General features: G+C 38.3%; 1 protein-coding gene across 2 annotated transcripts in view; it reads right to left on the reverse strand.

Moving 5' to 3' along the window:
* sfswap (splicing factor SWAP) overlaps positions 1-23,226 on the reverse strand; it is a 118,654-nt gene that overhangs the window by 19,403 nt on the left and 76,025 nt on the right. The window contains exons 12-16 of one of the 2 annotated variants that reach the window (XM_061927105.1): positions 23,085-23,188; positions 22,854-22,995; positions 17,430-17,626; positions 2,686-3,047; positions 1,301-1,429 (exon numbers count right to left, since the gene is read on the reverse strand). In XM_061927105.1, the coding sequence (XP_061783089.1) occupies positions 1,301-1,429; positions 2,686-3,047; positions 17,430-17,626; positions 22,854-22,995; positions 23,085-23,188 (934 nt within the window). The remainder of the gene's footprint in view (positions 1-1,300; positions 1,430-2,685; positions 3,048-17,429; positions 17,627-22,853; positions 22,996-23,084; positions 23,189-23,226) is intronic. The other variant, XM_061927106.1, reaches the window with a different exon arrangement.

Raw genomic sequence — 23,226 nt, forward strand, 5'->3', positions numbered from 1 at the left:
AAATAAAAGCGTTACACTATACATCCGTTTAAATACATTTAGGGTTTCTCCTTAACATACGGCTTCATATTAGCCGCCACACCTAACAAAATAAACTACGTGCGGGCCCAATTTCAACAAGTATTTCCACCGTACACACGTCTGCTTCCGTGTTTCACTTCTCGACACACAACACTTGTCCATTCTCCGCCGACACGGTGTGTTCACATACCATGGAAAAAATTACCATCATAACACACTAACATTCACATTAACACCAGCAGTTACTTACAGTATGAATGGCTATATATAGTTTATTATTTGTGCACTTTTGACTAATGATGCACCGGCAATATGGCCGGAAAAAGACGTACGTTAATCACAGAAACAGTGCTCCCGAAACGCAAAATTATACCTGTGTGCGATTAATGGCGATTATTTTGAGTTAACTATGAACAAAATGTGATTAATCGCGATAAATATTTTAATCGTTTGACAGCCCTACAATAAACATTACAGCTAAGATAATGTTTTTATATAGTTTAGCATGTACTGATTGTACTGTACATACTGAATGGTTTTAGCATCATTAATGAACAAAATGATCAAAGTAGCTCCCAGCATGCTTTCATTCTTCAGTTGCGGCACTCGGTGGAAAAGTTTGTACACCCCTGGTGTAGATAATTTGGAAAACAAAAACAATTTTAGATAAAAATATTAAGGTTTTAATGGGGCTCTCCTAGATGGTTGCCACTCCCATTCATTTGACACAGCGACACCATCCCAAATCCCTCATCTCCATTCAGCGTCACTTAAGGTGAGACGCAAAAAATAAACGAAAAAGAAAAGTGGGACTTCAAAAAATAGCATCCTCCACATGTCATGCAATTTCAACTGATACAGGATATAGTAAATCAATTATATATTCACACGTGACTAATTTTCCATTTGTTCTTTTTATATAAAAAAAAAATAAATTGTCATGTTTTAAAATTGATAATTATTCATGTTAATTATTCATGAATATTATTTTTGCCATAAACGTCCAGCCCTAGGATAAAGTGCAAATCAGTGCTGTCTGAGATCCACACACTGTCATAGACAGACGTGAACAAACAGCTCATTAGTTTCAGCGTTTCAGACACAGAATGGCGTGTTCCCAGTAGGGCTAAAAGCACTTATAAACTGTCTAAATTTCAGCATCAAGGCTTGATTTTGGGCAACACACTTTTGTGGGACCTGGGAGACTAATTTAAAATTGCTAACAAATAGTATAATATGGGCCCTTGAAAAAAGCGAATGTGTTTGCTAGAAGCTTCACCTGGATTTGGAAAGCTCCCTTGGCACACTAGAGCGGCTACTGTGATGATGAGGTTCGCGCTCTTTGACTTGTCTCCTTTCTGATGACGGACCATCCCTGCTTCTTCTAACGGGGGAATATGAACGAGACCTTGCCAGAGGAGTACAACAACATCTTAAGGCAGAGCACAGGAAACAAGCAAAGCAATTTCAACAGAACAACCGATTAGATAACCAGTAAATAAAAAATACACACAAATAGTCGTTAAGCCTTAATTACTACCAATCTTTGTAAACATTAGGGCTGTGAATCTTGGGGCACCACACGATTCGATTCAGAAAGGATTCTTGATTAAAAGACGATTCTCGATTCAAAACCAATACTTTTTTAATAACATTGGGTGCCAGTTTTATAACTAACTACATTCCTCCATAAAATAGATGAACAGCTCTACTACATTTCTGTAATACTGAAAAGAAAACTGGTTTTGTTTTAAAAAAATTATACCGAAACATTTAATAAAGTCAAATACAAATAGGGAAAGAGAAGTATTCCACACTTCTTTTTTGTAAAGTACATCTGTACAGCATATATGGGCATCTACATCAACAATATGATTTGCCTGAGTGGCTGGACAGGAAAGATTAAAACAAATAAAAACAATAAAATATAGATTTTTTTTCTCTTAAATAGATTTTTGATTTTTTTTAATTGATTAATAATCATTACAAATAAGAATCGCCATTAATTCGAAAATCTTTCTTTTTTTTTTAACACCCCTAGTAAACATGGTCTTTAGTTTTTTCCTAGGAAGGTTCTAAAGACACACTTATACTACTACACACATGTAACCAAACCTCAAGTCTGCTTGACTTGTGTACTGTAAGAGGCATGTTCACAACAAATACAAACATGACCAAAGCTGCAAAAGCACAGTTTTGTACCTACTCAGTGGCCTAGTGGTTAGAGTGTCCGCCCTGAGATTGGTAGGTTGTGAGTTCAAACCCCGGCCGAGTCATACCAAAGACTATAAAAATGGAACACATTACCTCCCTGCTTGGCATTTAGCATCAAGGGTTGGAATTGGGGGTTAAAACACCAAAATGATTCCCGGGTACGGCAGCACTGCTGCCCACTGCTCTCCTCACCTCCCAGGGGGTGATCAAGGGGATGGGTCAAATGCAAAGGACACATTTCATCACACCTAGTGTGTGTGTGACAATCATTGGTACTTTAACTTAACTTTAACTTTAACTTGACCTAATGCTGTAGAGCAGTGTGACTGCAAGACCAAGTGTGATCGGCTTGGATAGTCCAAGTGGTATTTAAGAATTGTCCTAAACTGAGTAAAAAAAGGAAATAGTAGTAAAAATTTAAAGAGAAGGCTACAATAGACCCAATCTTACCGGGACCTGCGTGATCTCTTGTAGGCACTGGGAAGCGAGTGTCTGCTCTTTGGTCTTGATGTAGATCTTGACCTCGACCTTCTCTTGTGTTTTTTCTTCTTTTTGTCTCTTTCCCTTTCTCTCTCCCTATCCCTGTCCTTCTCCCTCTCCCGGTCTCTGCGTCTCTCACGATCGCTGTCTCGGTATCTATCTTTTTTGTCCGCGCTTCTGGAGGTAGAGTTGTGCGACGACGAGTGGGCCTCCCTGCTGCGATGGCTTCTTCTGCTCTCTATGTGAGATCTTTCATCTTGAAGATATGCAGGTGTCACAGAGGACATTTGCGAGGGAGGCAGATCAGACAGAAGAGAAAGGGCCTCTTGCATCTAGAAGCAGGACAGAGGCATGAAAATTCAGTCAGCACATTTTACTTCTCGATTCAATGCCCCGATTGCACTTTGTAATTATTCTAAAGACACAAAAGGGCTACTCATTGATTGAAGACAACTGGTCTCTTTGTCAATTTGACGTTTGGGGAGAGTAAATAAATTCCCAAAAGCCTTATCTCTCTGTATGTAATCAATAACTGGGCCATTTATTTAGCAAGATCCAAGAGATGTAAACGGCAGGCTGGGAGGAGAGAGCGTACACAATGTTCATAACCACTTTACACAGTGGGGATATTGTGTCTCGGTTGTGCCTTGCACTGCAGTTTAAACCAAACAGAAGCAATTAAGTGTGGATAAACAGGAAAGCGACAAAAACAGGGTAACTTAAAGTGGACAACATGGATCTTTGTTTTTCAAGGTACATTACTCATACAGCAACATCTGATGATATCATTAATAAAGTCATTGTCCGATGTCCAACACTGTCTAAAACTCAATGCAAATGTTTTATTACATTGTATTTTTAACATCTAGCTGCTCCGTTACTTGTCGTGCACTCTCCCAATCGTTGAGAATGAAGGTGATTGTCGTTATTTCCTGTTAAAAAAGTGCATATTAAACACAACAATACAATAATGAAACCGAAACTAAACAAATCAACCTTTGATTTGAAATATGAGTGAAATGTCTTACATGTATCATAATAGTTCATCACACATTTGCCGTATCGTTTTAGTGTTGACCAGGTAACACAATAATACAGTAGAAACTCTGTTTACAAACCCCTCATATGAAATTTTCTATTAATGAACCATACATCAAATAAAAATTTGCTTTAGTGTACGACCCTTGTCTCAGTGTTATCCACCCATTGTGTGCCTCATAGCGCAGCACGGCCATTCTGGGTGGGCTGATGGATCTCTGTGCTAATTTGAGATTTTTTTTCTTAGCTTTTTTACATTTTGTTTAGCTAACTCGAGATGAGTCCAGATAAAGCAATGTGTCGTTTGAAACATTCAGCAAGTAGCTGCTGTGTTGTCGACCGTGTACCCCATTCTTTCCTCACTTCCGCTGCATCCCAAGAAGATTACCGGTAACCAACAAGGTGAAATAGTGTTTTTTTTAAATTCCTAATCATTGTAGCAACATGGCTGTTATGCTTAAGGAGTTTTGTGATTTCCATTATTTCCATTATTCATGTTAACATTGTTTCTTTTTTGCTTCAATATACACATTTTTCAATTTAAAACCCTGTTCAAGAAACACTTACATTAGTAGATCAAGCCGCCCGGATGCAGCTGAGATAGGCTTCAGCACCCCCTGCGACCCCAAAAGGGACAAGCGGTAGAAAATGGATGAATGGATGGATAGTAAATCAAGATTCCACTGTAGTAAAGTGTAAATTCAAGATTATCCCACCTACTATTTACAGGTTATCCATCCACTCATTATATTGGTTATATGACATTGTAAAAAAAACCTCCCTATATGCAACTACAGTGGTACCTTGAACGCCTCATTTTTCAACAAAAACATTTTGCTCTGGTTTTCGTATACCATTTTAGTCATCCTATGACCAAACATTGCGTGTAACAAATTAGTCTATTTCCCTGCGTATTATTTGGCCAGACAAATACACCCCATGCGTTGGTAAATTAGTCTCCGTGCTTCTTTTTTTTTTTTTATTGCATACAACTGCAAAATATCCCACTGTAATGTTGCAAAGTGAATTTTGGTGGTCATATATAGTATAGGGAAGCTCATTTAGTTAGACAGTCCTCAATTTCTATTGGCCATCAGTCACATGAGAAATGTCTACGATCAGAGCAGCCATCTTGTTTGCTTTGTCTCTAACATGTCACTCCTAAGCTTTTGCATCCATTGCTGTTAAACCTTGACAAAGCGCTGTACATTTATAATGTAATATATCATATTTGTACACAAGTTCATGAGTATTATGGCAGTGTATTTCATATTTCTTAAAATATATAAGCTAACGCTTAATATTCATATTCTACCCTGTACGTAACATAGCCACTCTTTTTGAGTTGTCTTGTAATAAAAATAAATGTAAAAAATAATATTAAGTACCTTTAAAATAATGCATGTTTAACTATATAAAAACATGTTTTTGTATATGTACTTCAGTTTCACAAAATAAGAGTATTAATGCATTGTAAACACTGTGGGAACGACCAAGAGTAAGCAACCTTCTAATTGATGTCAACTGCAAGGACCAGTGTTTAGCTATCACTCTGTGCAACTATGTAAATACAAGCAATAGACCAACCACTATGTGGCCAAATAAAGTTGCCAGCACTTTGACAAAGAAGGTGAAAAACACTATTGTATTCAATAACTCAGCAAAGTGTGAAGGTGGCGTTTGTGTGGCTCTCTCTTCCCTCTAAGATCATTGCCGTCTTTGAAACTTTTTTTTTTTTTTAGTAGATTGCACAGTTCAGTACATATTCTGTACAATTGACCACTAAATGGTAACACCCGAATAAGTTTTTCAACTTGTTTAAGTTGTCCACGTAAATCAATTCATGGTCTTCGCTAGCAAAGTTAAATGCTCATTTATTCATTTAATTTGTTATTTACATGTATATAAAATATATAACGGGTTTTATCTTAATATGTTAGGGCAGTAGTTATCAGACTTTTTTCACCAAGTACCACTTCAGAAAACAATCAACTCTCAAAGTGCCACCATAATGACCAACATTAAAATACAGTAGCATAGTAGGGCTAAGTATTCACTAAAAACAAGCCTTTATGTAACAAGTATATATATATTGTTTGGCCACTGTTACATTACACTCAGTTGGAACAGTAACACGGTGTTTGAATTTCACTGGTTAGGTTTTTACAACTTATTATATTAATTCGATGTACATAATTTCTTATGGGAGAGATTGCTTCTGTTTTTGCCAAACTTTTTGGTAGAGTTTATTAATTTAACCCATGGTACCACTGCACTACTACCTCTCGTTCTCTAAGAGACAAACATTTTGGTATAGCACTTGAAGGAGATGCTGTGGCCAATAAATATAGTATGGACATCCAATCAAAACCTATTGCTTTCTTGCAAACATTACTCCACAATTCCCATCCAAAGCTGTTATCGTTCTGAATGAAAACCATTGTTTGCTGGACAGCACAATGAAGTTGCTTGGTGTCTCTCATTAACCCGATGCTGCCCCGTCGGCTCACATTAGTTTGGACTGCTGCTGAAAAAGATAGCCCGAGTCCATCAGTGGATTAAACATGACCCTAAATCTTGCAAGGGCAGATTTCATCTTTCTGGGTTGAAGCTTGAGTTGTTATTGAGGCCATTCCATTTTTAGAAGTGCAATCAGTGAAGCGCTACTGCTACTACTACTTTTCAATTTCATTTCATGCTGATGTAAACTTATTTCTACAGATTGAGCCCATCTAGGCCAGCGAGTGGCCAAGAACCTTGCACAAACGTCCGATTTATGCAAAGCCTCATTCTCACGAGGTTTCCTCAAGCAACGACAGCAACTAAGGCATTTACATCAAATTAATATGATAGTTTTAAAAATGTATATAACAAACCAACAACCAGAAATGTATAGATGGGAATAATAGTTACATTTTTTTTTTATCCACCATGTAGAATGTGAGTAATCGAACATTCAAATTATCGAGTTTTTATTGCATCACTACATTATCTTGAACCTCTGGAGGCATAAAAAATGAATTCCTTACTTAGTAGTATTAGTGGCAAAGATAGTCTGCTGTCTAATTGGGCTGCTATGCAGAAAAAAACAGAAATATACTAGAAAGCAAAGGAAAATGAATAATTCTGTAAATTCTACTGTACCGTAATTTCCAGACGATAAACCGAACCTACATCAAATGTAATTCGAACTCACTTAATTTTTTTTGCGCATTTTATTTTGTGCATAAACAAGCCGCAAATGTACAAATTGAAACACTGATTATTTACACAGACACTTACACATTTAACAAAAGACAGTGCCTGTAACACAACATAAAGTAGCCTACCAGAAAAGTCATTGAGCGCTACCTTCATTATCTTCCCACTGCGCACCGAAATCGCTGAAGTGGTCTACAGTATCGGAGTTAAACAGACTGACATTTTCTCAGCCTTTTTTTCACTTTAATTTTAAGGCAAATTCACCTTGCCAATTTCATTGTTCTGATGTGACAAGGCTAAATTTATTGGCGGCATGAAGCTTGTGAACCCCCCAAAAATCCAGGAATTAGCTGCATCAATGTATAAGGATCAGGGTTCAAAGCGTGGAAAAAAGTAAAGTTACAAAATTACGGTATACTGTATGTTCTCCATACGTCAGGAATCTCAGTGAGGAAAATAAACAAATAGAGCAACTGAAAAATATCAGCCGAGGTTCAAGGGGGCCCTTTTGAGGGTAACGTAGCGCTACCCCCTGAAGTTGAATATATTATTAAGATACTTTGGAAGGCATTTCCAACATAGAAATTCTGTACAAATGCAAGAAAACTTACCAATGGTTTCTATCAGTTGCTATAAACCGAAAATCACACCTCTTTTTCTTGACTGTACAACATCAACAATGGGGCATTGCTTTTGGTGAGAAAATATCTATTAACCATTCCAAGAATGTACGACATCCATAGTTTATGTCATTAGTTCAAGTTTTGTCTGGTTCGACAAAATCTTTTCACGACATCACTATAAGACATTTCATGAATACATGCGATATGGCGGCTATATTTGACAACAAATATTGTAACTTTCAAATATTTTGTTGAACTAGCGAGTCACTTAATAAAGTCATGGATACTTGTTTGTGCCTTTTAGGCAACTTTGACCATGTAGAAGTAGCTCTAGTACTGGTACAAGTTAGTGGGTTTAGTATTTTAAATCATGATAAAATCATGTGACTTAATATATAATGGTCAACAGCAATACAGTATATTCATGTGTTACAGCACTCGGGTTTCCACAAGGATATCTCATTTTTTTCCCCGATCTACTGACTACTTTCATTCTCTTTACCGTTAACCTATACTATAACACGGTCCAAACTCGACATTGCTGGAATTATTCGAAGCATTCACTCTTTGATTTTTCATCGCTTCACACGCAAGCTAGCTAAGCATAGTGTAGCCTAGCTTCTCTAGCTCCAAAAACGTCACCACTCTGACTCCGGCATAAACGCGAGTATGGCTTCATGTAACAATTGCACACTTCTCTCAGAGAGGTTGTCCCTGCTGGAGAGATGTGTCCACATGTTACAACAGTATAATAACATACATTTAGACGGTGTGGACACGCCAGTTAGCGCAGGCTGCACTAGGCCTACTCGCCTAGCTAGCCTTGACTCTAAGCAGCCAGCGAGCCACGGTGTGCCGGAAAGTGTGAACAAGTCAGTTAGTGTAGGAGAAGAGCGGCAGAGTTAGCGTTTTTTAACAGAAATCTAAAAAAAAATACCTAATTGGCTAGAAAAATAGCAAAATTCTGCTAAATAGCGAACATTGAGGATGCCTGATAAGTATCCTTTCTGAGAACAAGCGCCTTCTGCAGTGGACATTTGCGTTTTGCATAACTAGCCTATTTTTATCTCTCTCAAAATGTTTTACCTTGACATAAGACCAAAAAAGCAATGTCTACTGTGGAAGACGCTGTAAAAATAACCTGGTCATACAGTGTGTACTTTAACATTACCATAAGGCTTCATAATAGTTCTTCAGTCCTCAAGTCAATCCTTTCCATTCCCAATGTGGTAAACTCTTTAAGAGAAGGGTGAAGCATAAAACAAGGACAAGGGAGGGATAATGCAAACAGAAGGGATGACAAAGAAAGCAGACGAAAGCAGGAGGAAAATCAGATAAAGCGGCGACGTCTGCAATGTGGAGTGCAGGGTGCATGGGACAATCAATAGTTATTTTAAAAACAACAGTCAGGGAAGTCGGGAGAGGAATATTTATCACACCTTTCGGTTGGAGCACTATCGGCAGTCTGGGCTAAGGCAGAGATAATGAAATGATGGGAAGCCAGGTTTGTTTAAAATTAGGTCTGACTTATGGGAATCTTATCCCCTACACAGACTGGCATCTTACCTGCTCGGGCAAGATATACTTAGGTTTCAATATCAGCAAGAGGAACAGTAAACAGCAACAGTGCTTAGGCAAGACAATGGTGGAGGGAGAGGCACTTGAAGATTAGGCGTATAGTGGTGACATTCTCTTATCACTTCAAATGAGTATTGATTAATTATGATACAGTATAAAAAGCAGCTGCCAAATTACACATTAGTTCATACCATATTGTCTAATTTGGACAAATGATACAAGTTTGTTATAAAGTAGGCATGGAAAGGAAAAGTGATGCTGAATGATCACAGGAACAGCGACAACAACAGTGACACTACAAATCAGCCATCGCATGTCTAGATCTACTTTAACTTATTGATCGTTAAAGTTTATGTTATGTAATAGACTATCGTCAAGCTCTAACAAATGAATAGAGGCGCCAGGCCAAGGGAACTATAATAACAGTTAACCTATTGATCTTCCACAACCACAGATGTCTGCACCAAGATCAATTCAGAGAAAATGCATCGTGCACAAAAGGAAGTTCCTGTGCGGTGAAAACCACCCCCACACTTCCAGGAACACAGATTTGGGAATTCAGATCTCTTAATCTAGAAGTGGGTTTGCAAGTCTCCTTCTCTAGTTAATACAGAAGATGCTTTTAATGGTGTTGAGGTTAGGGCTCTGTTTGGGTTAGACATACATGGCAAACAAACTGTTATCGTCTAATTTGCATAATTACCATGACACACTGGGAAAGCGAAGGGTTACTAAATGACAGAAAAGTGTCTCCAGGCTCTGTATTATTAATACTATAGCTAGTCATGAGTCCCGCTAGTCAAAAGCTGCAGCACGACGCTCCCACTGTAAATATGTGGAATTATGTGACTGCTATTTGATTACAGAGTAAATGCATGACACAAGAAACACTTCCTGTAGCGGGCCGCCACAAATACATGAACGTATTGGAAACACTACGATGCGGAAGTTAATAAATGATAAAATGATAAATGGGTTGTACTTGTATAGCGCTTTTCTACCTTCAAGGTACTCAAAGCGCTTTGACACTACTTCCACATTTACCCATTCACACACACATTCACACACTGATGGCGGGAGCTGCCATGCAAGGCGCTAACCAGCAGCCATCAGGAGCAAGGGTGAAGTGTCTTGCTCAGGACACAACGGACATGACGAGGTTGGTACTAGGTGGGGATTGAACCAGGGACCCTCGGGTTGCGCACGGCCACTCTCCAGATAAACATCTGGAGTGACCCCCACACACCTGGCCTATAAGGCAACAGACCAGCTATGTATACATGTTAGCTACTGAATCTTACTTAATAGGGTTTCCCTGCCTGCTTTTCAGTGTTTATTTTGACAAACACCAGGCTTCTATACTTCTCGACTACGACAAAAATCTTATGAAATCATATAAACAACAACAGATAGACCCTGTATTATCGCCGCACCATAATACAAAGATTAAAGGAAGGCACCCTACATCAAAAAAGGGAATTATCTATCATTTTTATTTATCCATTGGTTCCACTCTGTAGATTTCATGAGTCAAGGTCTGATGTAGTGCTGTAAGATGCAATTGATTGGGTAGAAGCCTGTCCTCTGATTTAGGGCTGGGTGATTATGTGATTGTGATCGATAATTGTGATTAATTTGAGTTCTATCACAGTGATCAGCTGATAGCATATTACCTCAATTAAACATCGCAGAAATGTTTGTTAAAAGTTACCACAGAAGTAAACAGTAGGGAGGCAACGATGCTCAGTATAATCCTGGACGGAACAATCCACCTTTATTGACCGTGATTCATTGTGTGTGTTTGCGTGAATGCGTTTCTGTCAGGCTGGTCACGACGTAATTAATGTTCAATCAGCATTGTGCCTCTTCCCGCTTACACAGCTGGAAGTGGAGCTCAGAAGAATAAAATAAATAAATATGGCTAACAATAGCATAGAAGTTGAAACACAAAATTGAGAAGATGCAGCGACTTCGGTGACAGACTTTAGTCTCACTGACTGCTGCAGCACAACAATAATGCCCTGCCCTCAATGCGAACTCGCAGGCAGGCACAGAATGGCTTTGTGACTTAACTACTGTATTGTGTTGGTCCCAACCGGGAGAAACACCTACTAATTTAATCAGAATATATATTAGAGATGCGCGGATAGGCAATTATTTCATCCGCAACCGCATCAGAAAGTCGTCAATCATCCGCCATCCACCCGATGTAACATTTGATCAGAACCGCATCCGCCCGCACCCGCCCGTTGTTATATATCTAATATAGACGATGCAAGGCATTAGTGAGGTTATAAAGCTTTTGCCTGTTAAAGAAAGGAGACTGATCCAATGCAGCACAGACATTCGCGTGCCACGCTGTCACGATCCAGACGCACACCAGTGTGCAATCATATGGGAGTCGCGCTGAGCGCACCTCCAAGCGCGTCTCGCTGCCGGCGACGGCCGCGTATGAGCCCGACGCTCCAGCGCCATCCATTTTCAGGGCTAGTTGATTCGGCAGGTGGGTTGTTACACACTCCTTAGCGGGTTCCGACTTCCATGGCCACCGTCCAGCTGCTGTCTATATCAACCAGGGTGAGCCCCACCCCTTTTGTGAGCGCACTGCGCGCGGAGTGACCCCTGTTACGCGCCCCCGGCAATGGGGGTGGCGGGCAGGTAAGCTGCGCGGGCGGAGCGCGCGGAGCGACCCCTGTTACGAGCCCCCGGCCACGGGGGTGGCGGGCAGGTAAGCTGCTTACCTGCTGCGCGTGACGCCGGCCGCGGCGAAGGCGGACGAGGCGGGGTGTCGGTGCGGTGGGCGCGGTGGTGACCCTGGACGTGCGTCGGGCCCTTCTCGTGGATCGCCTCAGCTACGGCTCCCGGTGGGGCCCTCTCGGGGGAAGGGGCCTCGGTCCCGGACCCCGGCGAGGCGTCCCTTCTCCGCTCCGTAAAAGTGTCCATCTCTTTTTTTTTTTTTCTTCTGTTGTGGCATATGCAGCAGGTGCCTGCTCGTTTTTCGTATGTGGGTAACAACATTTAACTATGTATATATATTTCCGAATTGGTTTAACTGCCACCCGCCTGAATCTATTTAAAATCTAATTTTTTTTTATTTCAACCACCAGACCCGACCCGACCCGCGGATAAAATCTAATTATTTTTAATTTCATCCGCCCGATCCGCGGACTCCGCGGTTGTGCCCGCAAACCGCGCATCTCTAATATATATATATATATATATATATATATATATATATTTATGTGAATCAGACTTTTTGTTTATGTGTTATCTCTGATTCAACTCCTCTGATATAACATGTACAAAAAAAACAGACACTTTTTGTTCTATTCATTATTGAGTTTGTGTATAAAAGTATTTTGTTCCTGAGATAATCAATAAATGTGTTTTTTGTGTTGGTACACATTATGTTACAGTACCTCAAATTCAAACTGTAACTTAATGGATGTACTTTCAATAAATATAAGCTACAGTATTTGAGTTTTTAAAACCTTCACAATCTAGGTCACCGCTTGCCATTTCCCGAAGTACTGGAGAGAAGCACTGATGTATACAATTTTTTATAGTCTTTGGTATGACTCGGCTGGGGTTTGAACTCACAACCTACCGATCTCAAGGGCGGACACTCTAACCACAGGTCATGATTTATGATCTACAATAAACTTCCAAGGAGCTGGGAAACAAGGAAGCAGCAGACCACCTTAGTGGGCGTAGTGCGATACCGGGGGGGTATATTCTGCCTTACCAGAATATGACTAAGCATATGCAGCACTTGGCTTCACTGTAACCACATTAGGAGACGAGGAAAGACAGGTGTCATGTTTCCTTTAGTGTTAATAAGCTTACAATGTTATGCAGAGGTATATGTTTCCTTTAGTGTTAATAAGCTTACAATGTTATGCAGAGGTATAGTTATAACAATATTATAGACAGATTACACTATTTTTTTATAGTGATAGTGGAGAGGGGGAGCGGGGACGCAAATGATTTTTTTCTTCCTGGAGGAGGGCCGTAACATAAAATATTTGAGAAGCATAGGGACACACAATAGTGATCACGTCACCGCTATGAATAGTTTGTCTGTGTTAGCACTTATAATAACAATATCACTAATATTTGGTTAATATTAAAATAATGAAATGTAAATGGAGTATTGTTGCCGGTTTTTGAATGGTTATTAATTGGATTTTATGGGCAGAATAGAGGACCTCCTATTGGCTCCGCTGTAAGTGGACTTCTATTTACATTTATTTACGAATTAATATGCATTATAAAAAAATAAAAAAAACATCCGTCGTCATGTCTTTCATAATGATTGTGAATGATAGGCAAAATTCCAAAAAAAGAGCAGTTCCCCTTTAACTAGAGAGAAAGGTCTCAAAAGTATTCAGACAGCTCTGATACTTTGGTTACTGCAGATTGAAGTTTGTGATGACGAGCAAAATAACAAAGAAGTTGTTCTCTTTACTCCTACAAAACGTAACGATAAAAAAGCAAAACCGTGGCCCTAAAACCGAGACAAGAGCTTTAGCACCTCATCTGTAAGTGCAAGTTAAAACTCTCCTATGCAAGGCGAAAATCGTTTATCAACAACACCCAGAAACGCCGTCGGCTTCGCTGGGCCTGACCTCATCTAAGATGGACTGATACAAAGTGGAAAAGTGTTCTGTGGTCTGACGAGTCTACTTTTTTTTTTTTTTTTTTTTTTAAATTAATGTTTTACTCCTCTTTTTAACGAAAAAGGTTCTGAAATATGATTATTGGTTTTGACTGATGCCATGGGCCTTGTATAAAGCATCTTAATCCATCCATCCATTTTCTACCGCTTATTCCCTTCGGGGTCGCGGGGGCTGCTGGAGCCTAATCTCAGCTACAATCGGGCGGAAGGCGGGGTATACCCTGGACAAGTCGCCACCTCATCGCAGGGCCAACACAGATAGACAGACAATATTCACACTCACATTCACACACTAGGCATCTTAATCCATTGTATAAAATTATCTCCAAATCCAAATTTACGTAATGTGCAAAACATAAATGACCAGTTTATGCGGTCGAATGCCTTCTCCAGTTTGATCAGTATGAATTAATTTTCCTATTACATTTGATAATCGTGTGGCTAAGATTTTTGCCAAGATTCAAAAGGATTCTCTATTCATTCAATACATAGGATTTCAGCAAGATCTACCCCAGTCTGCTGACATGCAAGCAGAGTAGTAGATTTTTGTAAAAATCTTTTATAATTGTAAAGGACAATGTTTTATCAACTGATTGCAATAATGTAAATTTGTTTTAACTATTAAATGAACCAAAAATATGACTTATTTTATCTTTGTGAATATATTGGACACAGTGTGTTGTCAAGCTTATGAGATGCGATGCAAGTGTAAGCCACTGTGACACTATTTTTCTTTTTTTTTCTTTTTTATAAATGTCTAATGATAATGTCAATGAGGGATTTTTAATCACTGCTATGTTGAAATTGTAACTAATATTGATACTGCTGTCGATAATATTCATTTTGTTTCACTACTTTTGGTTTGTTCTGTGTCGTGTTTGTGTCTCCTCTCAATTGCTCTGTTTATTGCAGTTCTGAGTGTTGCTGGGTCGGGTTTGGTTTTGGAATTGGATTGCATTGTTATGGTATTGCTGTGTATTGTTTTGTTGGATTGATTAATTAAAAATAAAATAAATAAATAAATAAATAAATAAATAATGAAGAAAATAAAAATAAAAATTAAAAATGAGAATCGATTAATAATCGCACAACGTGAGAATCACGATTCGAATTGATTTTTTCCCACACCTCTAATACATTTGTGAGAGAATACATTTATTTGAATCTGTAAATGTTAGTGTGATTCTTGTTCTTACATTTATTTTTCAGATGAGAAGTAATCAGGAGTGAGCCTTGAGAAAATGTCTTTGATTATCTATGAAAAAAATGATTACCATAATTTTCAGACTAAAGGGCTCACTGGATTTTAAAGCGCACTGCAAATAAGCAGGTCTATTCAGGTCTGCATTTATACAAAGGAGCACCAAATTAAAAGGTGTCATATTATGACTTTTTTTTCTACATTTAAAACACTTTCTTGAGGTCTACATAACATGTAACAGTAGTTCTTTGGCCAAAATGTTTTACAGACCAACTTCAAGTCACTCTTTTACCGTCTCTTCGGGATGCGCCATTCAGTGGGCGATCTTGTTTACAAGGCTCTTGTTTACATGGCCCACTTCAGCAGCGCCTTCTTTCCGCCATTACCTGTAGTTTTGGCGTTTCCGTAACGAGTTCGCTGACAGATATAAATAAGAACTGTACGCTACTTTGTATTACAAATGACAACAACAAAGGATAAATGCCACACAAAAAGAGGATAAAGAAAAAGAATGAGCTTGTTGACTACGGCGCGGGCTACAATGGCAAAAAGAGGATAAAGAAAAAGAATGAGCTTGTTGACTACGGCGCGGGCTACAATGGCGAAAGCACGCACATTTTCGAGACTTACTGATGCTGATCCAAAATACACATCAGCAGGGACCAATAGGTAAGAAAAGTTGGTTTGCATAATAATGCAAAACAAAACACCAGATTTCTCCTAATAGGTGCCATTTTGGAGTTCTTAGAGCATAATAATTCCCTTTGGTTGAAGCACAGTACGTCTGACAACGGTGGCCGTAATGCGACGACAATCCATCATGCGGCTTTGTAATAAACATTTTGACAGATTTCTGAGCGCCGTGTGTAATGCTCTATATTCTCAAACATCAAAGTTTTGGGCTTGCTTGCTGGTGTCATATTGTATTCCCCACATATTTCTTATGTGTGACTGCAATCTACTTGTCACATGTATTACCCCATGTACCAAATAAAATTGCCTCCAGGGTGGTAAGGTCAACCAGAATTATTCCGTATATTAGGCGCACCAGGTTAAGGCGCACTGTCGATTTTTGACAAAATTAAAAGAGTTTAAGTGCGCCTTTTAGTTATAAAAATAGGGTAATTGATTCATTGTTGTTTGAAAAGCTATTTATGTTTTTTCACGAGGCCAGCGCCGTGTGGAGATGCCCTGTTTTACAAGTCTGCATAGATGTTAGAAATCTTTTTCAGACATCAAACTAGTAAAGACTGAAATAACAGCACTTCTGCTAGTTGCAGCTAAGTAGTACGCTCAATTCGAAATCAATCAACAATCAAATAGACAAAATCAAGTACATGAATATTGATCAGTTACCCAACTAATCGATATTAGGACGATTCCTAATTAAATGTATGGATCAATCAAAATAATGACCCAATTTAGAGATATGACATTTCAACTATTTTCAGTTCTTTGGGGTCACAATAATAATTTATAATTCAGGGGTAATTTATAATTTAAAAAAATTGTTTCATAAATTAATTTCAATTACCGTATTTTTCGGAGTATAAGTCGCACCGGCCGAAAATGCATTATAAAGAAGGAAAAAAACATATATAAGTCGCACTGGAGTATAAGTCGCATTTTTGGGGGAAATTTATTTGATAAAACCCAACACCAAGTATAGACATTTGAAAGGCAATTTAAAATAAATAAAGAATAGTGAAGACCAGGCTGAATAAGTGTACGTTATATGACGCATAAATAACCAACTGAGAACGTGCCTGGTATGTTAACGTAACATATTATGGTAAGAGTCATTCAAATAACTATAACATATAGAACATGCTATACGTTTACCAAACAATCTGTCACTCCTAATCGCTAAATCCCATGAAATCTTATACGTCTAGTCTCTTACATGAATGAGCTAAATAATATTATTTGATATTTTACGGTAATGTGTTAATAATTTCACACATAAGTCGCTCCTGAGTATAAGTCGCACCTGGACTTATAGTCCGAAAAATAAGGTAGTTATATAAAAGGGCACATGAGAAAGGGGTTGAGTTCCAGCCATTAAGTGAACTTTGATTTTAAATGTCTGGTAATATCCAAGAATAATACATTTATTTGTATAAATTAATTCCAATGTAAACCAAAAAATGTCATGCAAATGGATATTGTGTAAATGTACAAATTGTATTTTCTGTACGCACACGCAGAAACAGAAGAGGCATTATTCGACAAGTTAGAGTAACGCTGTCTTGTTCGGGTGCCAACAATTTGTCCTTTTAAGGATTGCTTAACCATGATTTCAGCAGGGGTGAGTAGGTTAATGGTCTGTTTAAATTATGTAGGAACATGAACACAATGACAATTACAGAAGCTCCTTTATCAATCATTTATCTACCTCAAGCCGTGTAGATAAGTCTAGTTCAGCTCTCTTGGCCTCTGGCTCCCCTGCTAATGGGCTGCGGAGAGTCTGGAGGAATAGCGCTGCCTTCCTTTTCCTCTCAGCCTGTAGCTGTTTCTCCTTGGACTCTTTGGATGCCTGCGCCAGCTTTTCTCTGGCTGCAGCTGCCAGACGATCCTCCAGTCTCTGTTTGGCTGAGATGAAAGAGGGAACATTTTAACAATTTTGTTTTCTTACCATTGCTGAAATATATTTCCACTCGATTAAGGGCGTAAATAAACAATATGAAGAGGAAGAGTCAGAAATGCTCTACTTTTCACGCGACCTTGTCAGATAAAAGATGGTTAATGGTCCGTGGAAATGTAAGCCAAAAAATCTACATGGAATCAATAGTGGAATTTATTTTCCGCATGCTGTCAGATCAAACAAAAGTTGATGGTTGCAGTTTGCCATTTTCTGCACTTAATGATAAGCCAAATTACGCCTGTGGTGGCGGACAAATCTGAAGAAATCAGAGATGACATATAAATCAGAGTAAGGGCCATATTAGAAGAGGCGAGGAGAAATCTGCACGACAATGGGGGAGGAATACATTAGTAGCTCTGAGAGATGATGAAGAAAGATGGAGCAACAAAAACGGGTGAAAGAACATGTGAACAGGCTTAGAAACCACCAAAACAACATAAGAGAAGGATACAATTAGGCAAGAGAAAATAAGTACCGTGGTACCTAGATTTTTGTACGCCCCATTTTTTAGACAATTTCATTTTCGACACACATAATCACCAAAATTTCCCCAGGTTTCTGTACCCCATCGAGGTTATGGTATGGTTTAACTTTGTGCCTAATAAACTATGTGGTGTACCCAGGCAGGTTTAATTCCGCGGAATTGGGGGCCCAGACAAAGTATCCTGTATGTTGGTGACTCAAGTCTCTGTGCCTTTTTTAAAGTGCACACAACTGCAATAACCCACTATGGGGCCAAATATGTCATGATCTGTTAGGGATAGAGGTGGAGGTGATGCACGGGATATAAGTTAAACTATATTTTATTCTCTATTGAATATGTTGTGTAAATATTTTGGGTGTCTAGATTGTATTAATTTAATTTACATAATTTTGTAGGGTAATAATGGCTTTGGTTTTCGTCTGACCTTTTGGAACAGATTACGAACAAAAACCAAGGTGCCACTATGTACAAAATCTACACGTCAATTGAATACGCCCCACTGGTGTTTCACATGTTGAAACAGACATTCTAAAGAATTGGCGCACTTATCACAGGAAGCCACTTTAGGTGTATGTGGCTGTTTTCCAGCCCATCGATACAGATTAGCATTCAGCTGTCTGCCACTGATTCTCCTGCTATCTGATCAAGTTTGGCCTGCTGACCGACAGCCACTTTGCCACACAGCCAAGCAAATTCAATCAGTTATTTATTAAGCTTTTCAAGCCTCTTTCTCTGGCGGTCGGTCAGCTCTGAAAAGAGACCATTACACTCTGAAACTTGCCCGTTGGACCTTAAGTAGACCTGTCAGCTCCCTTGATGTTGAAAAGTAGCACATTTGTCTGAACTGTCTGTCTGTCTTTCAAGGCTCCAGTTAGGAACTGTCGTTATGATCCAGGACAAGTTATTTCTCTCTTGCTCTTTTCCTCTTTATCTAATAAATTCTACAAAAAATCTGCCGAGATAAATATGCAGTTTTTGTTTGGTTCTTAAATCATTCTCCTCTGGTAAGCCACCATTACAGTCACTAATGATATAAACTATTGCTAATCCTGGCAGAGGAACACATTTAGTAATCTAAGTTAACCATGGTCAACGATGCTATCTGAACATGCATAACTGTTGTTAATCATTGGAACCAATTTGAAAGTATACAAGTGTATTTGGCACTTAAAAGAAATAGCTACATCAGCAACATGGACGAATTTTAAACAAAAACAATGCTACGCGCCGACATTAATGGTAAACATTAAAAAAAAACTAAATGCTTTAGACCACGGGTCTCAAATTCAATTTACTGCAGATGCTGGAGGTAGAGTCTGGGTAAGGCTGGGTCGCACAAAGTATTCACTTCAGATTCAGGTTTTGAACACGTGACTAAATTTGTTAAATACTTCTACGAGCAGCTATTGTGACCCTGAGCTATGGTAGTCATCAACAATGTATAATTAGATGTAAAAAGTGTACATTTTGACACTTTTGTAAATTCCACAGGAGATGATCAGAGACTTTAGCTTGCTTGTTTTCGTGTTGCCCTGTGGATGTTTGTTGTGCTATAATTTTTGTGTTTGCACCGTTATTGTTCTTTCTAGTGGTATTGAAGATTACCATAATATATTTAACTATTGGCTGCTCACAATTATGCTATTAAAGGGGAACTGTAATTTTTTTCCCCCCCTATAATTCACAATCCTTACGAGAGACAGGAACACACATCTTTTTTTTTTTTTATGCATTCTAACTCGGAAATAAACATCTGTTTACAATGTAGCCAATGTGTTTATTGCGTTTGTTTCGACCATAAAACCCAATAAATAAAGATCCAAAAAGCGCCAAGAATACTCCAGTTACATTTCGTGACTTGAATATTAACCAAGTATTAGCAATATTGTTATTATAAGCGCTAACGTTAAGGAGCAAAATTTAGGGGAAAATCGATCAGAGATAGGGATATTGCTAATGCTGCTGTATTGGTATCAACAGCTGGTAAACGGCTTTCTGGCCTCTGGGCTTGTGAAAGGTAATTCTAGATTATAAATCATGCCTCTTACTTTGATAGTAAAATGATGTGGACAAAAACTGAGAAGTTGGTACACTTTGACAGCCAATTTAGACCCAGAGAAGGCAAGAAAGACCAACGAAAGACGCTGGTTTGCACCCACTCTTTTTTTTTTTTTATCTTCGCAAGTATTAATAATATATCAACATCCTAAAAGTCGGCATCCCATTGAGAGCATACATTGTACAGCAGGTGATGTTTGAATATGTTTGTTGTCTCTCATGATGTCTGCATGAATTGTAATCAGTGATGTTGTTGAAGGAAAAAAATATCGTTGTGATGTCTCTGTGAAAATAATGTGCCGCCCTATGCTTAAAATGATCAAAATACGTAAATATCACATGTTCATATGAATGTGCCTGTTACTCCATTACATATATACTTACAGAAGGTATATAAAACGCTGGAGGTTTTTGGATGTGTTTTTGAGCGCTTTATAAGCGGAATAGAGTGACTCCAATAGGCTCCATTGTAAGCTGACTTTTGCTCAAATGTATTTACTAGTTAGAGTGCTTATACAAAAAACATGTATGCTTGTCTTGCATAAGGATTGTGAATTATAGGCAAAAAAAAAAAAAAAAGCAGTTCCACTTTAAGTAAAAGGCCACAAATATGGACCAGCAAATGGCCCACAGGCTGTGAGTTTGAAATTCCTGCTTTATCTAAATTGAAAAAAATAACCACTGACTCAGTTAATACACAATAGACAACAGTTTTCTTCAGATATAATTCAAGTTAATCATCCTAAAGTTCGTGGAATTATGATCTTTAAAAGTTGTTTATGCGCTCTCTGAAACGATCACTGTGTGCAGGTGTGTCTAATGATATGACCGGTTGAATTAACACTATGTTTATATTGTTTGTTTATTTCCGATCATGTCTGGAAAAAAAGTGTTGACAATTTAAATATATATATTTAAACAGAGTACATTTAAAAAAAAAAAAAAATCATGATTAAAGTATCACGATTTATTTTTTGAAAATGTAGAGAGGGTGAGTCTCAATTTCATTTGCAATCTGGAAACGCCTCCAGGCCACAATCCAACATCTTACAGACAGAATCAAAAACGGGTTATGAAGGTGACTGAAGAGCAAAATTTACACCAAAACATATCCACATATACATATACATATTATCTAGAGACTAGACCACACAAAAATATTTAATATAAAGATTAAAATCATCATAGGGTCCCCTTTAATTGTTGACTCACACCACATGACCTGTGTTATTTCCTTCAGAGTTCAACCTTCTATTCCGAAGGTTTGATTATTCAATGCCTTAGTTTTCAAATCACTGGGAAACTTTAACAATACAATTTTCCTGGTTAAATGCAACTGTTTTGTTTGACCAGGTGTTATGTCAGCTGCTTTGTGATCATTTTAAGATGTACTCAAGAGGGATGAAGATCTCAAAAAATGTCTTGAAGCCGGGACAAAGTCAGTGAACCTGTATGACAAGGTAATTTTCTTCTGATAAAACAGCAAAAGGCTGCAGGAAAGGGAAAAAAGCTTTGCATCACAGGGGAAGAAAAACCTTAATTCTTCAGTAGTTGACACATAAAAGAAGAATATGAGAATTCCAAGAGTTTTCTTAAGTTAATGTGAAATCCAGGAGGAGCATTTCGTGGATAAGAAAAATCAAGTCTTTGACCATCAAACGGATCAGAGGCTTGATGTCAAAACATTATTTAGAGAAGCTGACTGGACTGCTGCAGGCCTGCAGTTATAGTGCCTTAATGTGTACGCCAACGTTAAAACAAGAAACAACTGGTCAGCACTTTCTCAAATCATCTACCTTGCAATCTTTCGATGGATTAAAAATCACTATAAGGGCTTTAGGTCAGGGGTCTCAAACTCGATTTACCTACAAGCCACACAAAATATTCACTTCAGAATCCAGTTTTAACCACGCGACTAAAGTTGTTAATTATCTTTACCAGCAGCTAGAGGAAATCATTATAAATGTAAAACTAAATGTAAAAATGTTTTATATTTTGAAACTCTTTAGTTCTCCATGAGATGGACAGAGACACTTCCGCTTTCTTATAGGAAGATGTTCTTGGTGTTGCCCAATGTGTGTTTTTTCATTGTAATTTTTGTGTTTTTACCGTTATGGTAATTAGAGTGTAGTGGTATTCAAGTTTGCCAAAATATATTTAACTATTACAGGGTGTGCAAATCGTAACTTTTTACTATGAAGGACTACAAGATATTGGCCTGTGGGCCGCAAATGGCCCGCATTCCGTGAGTTTGAGACCACAGCTTTAGGCCAATTGAGAAGAAAAACTTTGTAGAAATACAAATAAGGTGATATCAGTGTTAAATAAGGTACTCTATTTGCCAACACATTCACCTAATTAACAGGAGATATTTTTAAATATTGATTTTTATCAGAAGAACAAACAATTCAGTTTCCACTCAGCAGCTTGTTGCTTATTTTTCCTCCTTTTCTCATCTGTCAAACCTAATGGTTTAATTCATTATTATGTTTTTACTTTTCTGATTCTATTTTGTTTTATCCCCATGGACAATTTTTACAGCATTAAGGTAGACATCTAAGTAAAAATGTAAGTTTCCCTTTGAGACAACAATGGAGATAAAAACAGATAAATGCAGGGATGTTTTTTGTTACCTTGTTTGGCCTCCTGCAATTCCAAAGTGAGACACCGTCTCTTCTCCTCTACCACAGTAACATGAGGTAGCTCCTTGACGACTATTTCAGCAGCAGCAACGGCAGCAGCAACCGCGGCTTGCAGCCCCTCGCCTTCCAGCAACTATAAATACATTAATTCGTTGGGAAAAAGTATTTCAAATCACATGATGTCAAGAGTCCCGTTTCAATCTAAAGCGGAAAAAAACCAACCTTGTCCTCGTCTGAGTCGTCATCCAGCTTAACTCTGTTTTTCTCTAGGGGCAATAGGTCATTCTCCTTTGCCTTGATGGCAAAACAGATTGGGGCAAAAGAGGCTGCAAACAGCACAGAAACAGCCAATATTCAGAACATC

Source organism: Nerophis lumbriciformis, linkage group LG32, assembly GCF_033978685.3.
Source record: "Nerophis lumbriciformis linkage group LG32, RoL_Nlum_v2.1, whole genome shotgun sequence".
Lineage (NCBI taxonomy): Eukaryota > Metazoa > Chordata > Actinopteri > Syngnathiformes > Syngnathidae > Nerophis > Nerophis lumbriciformis.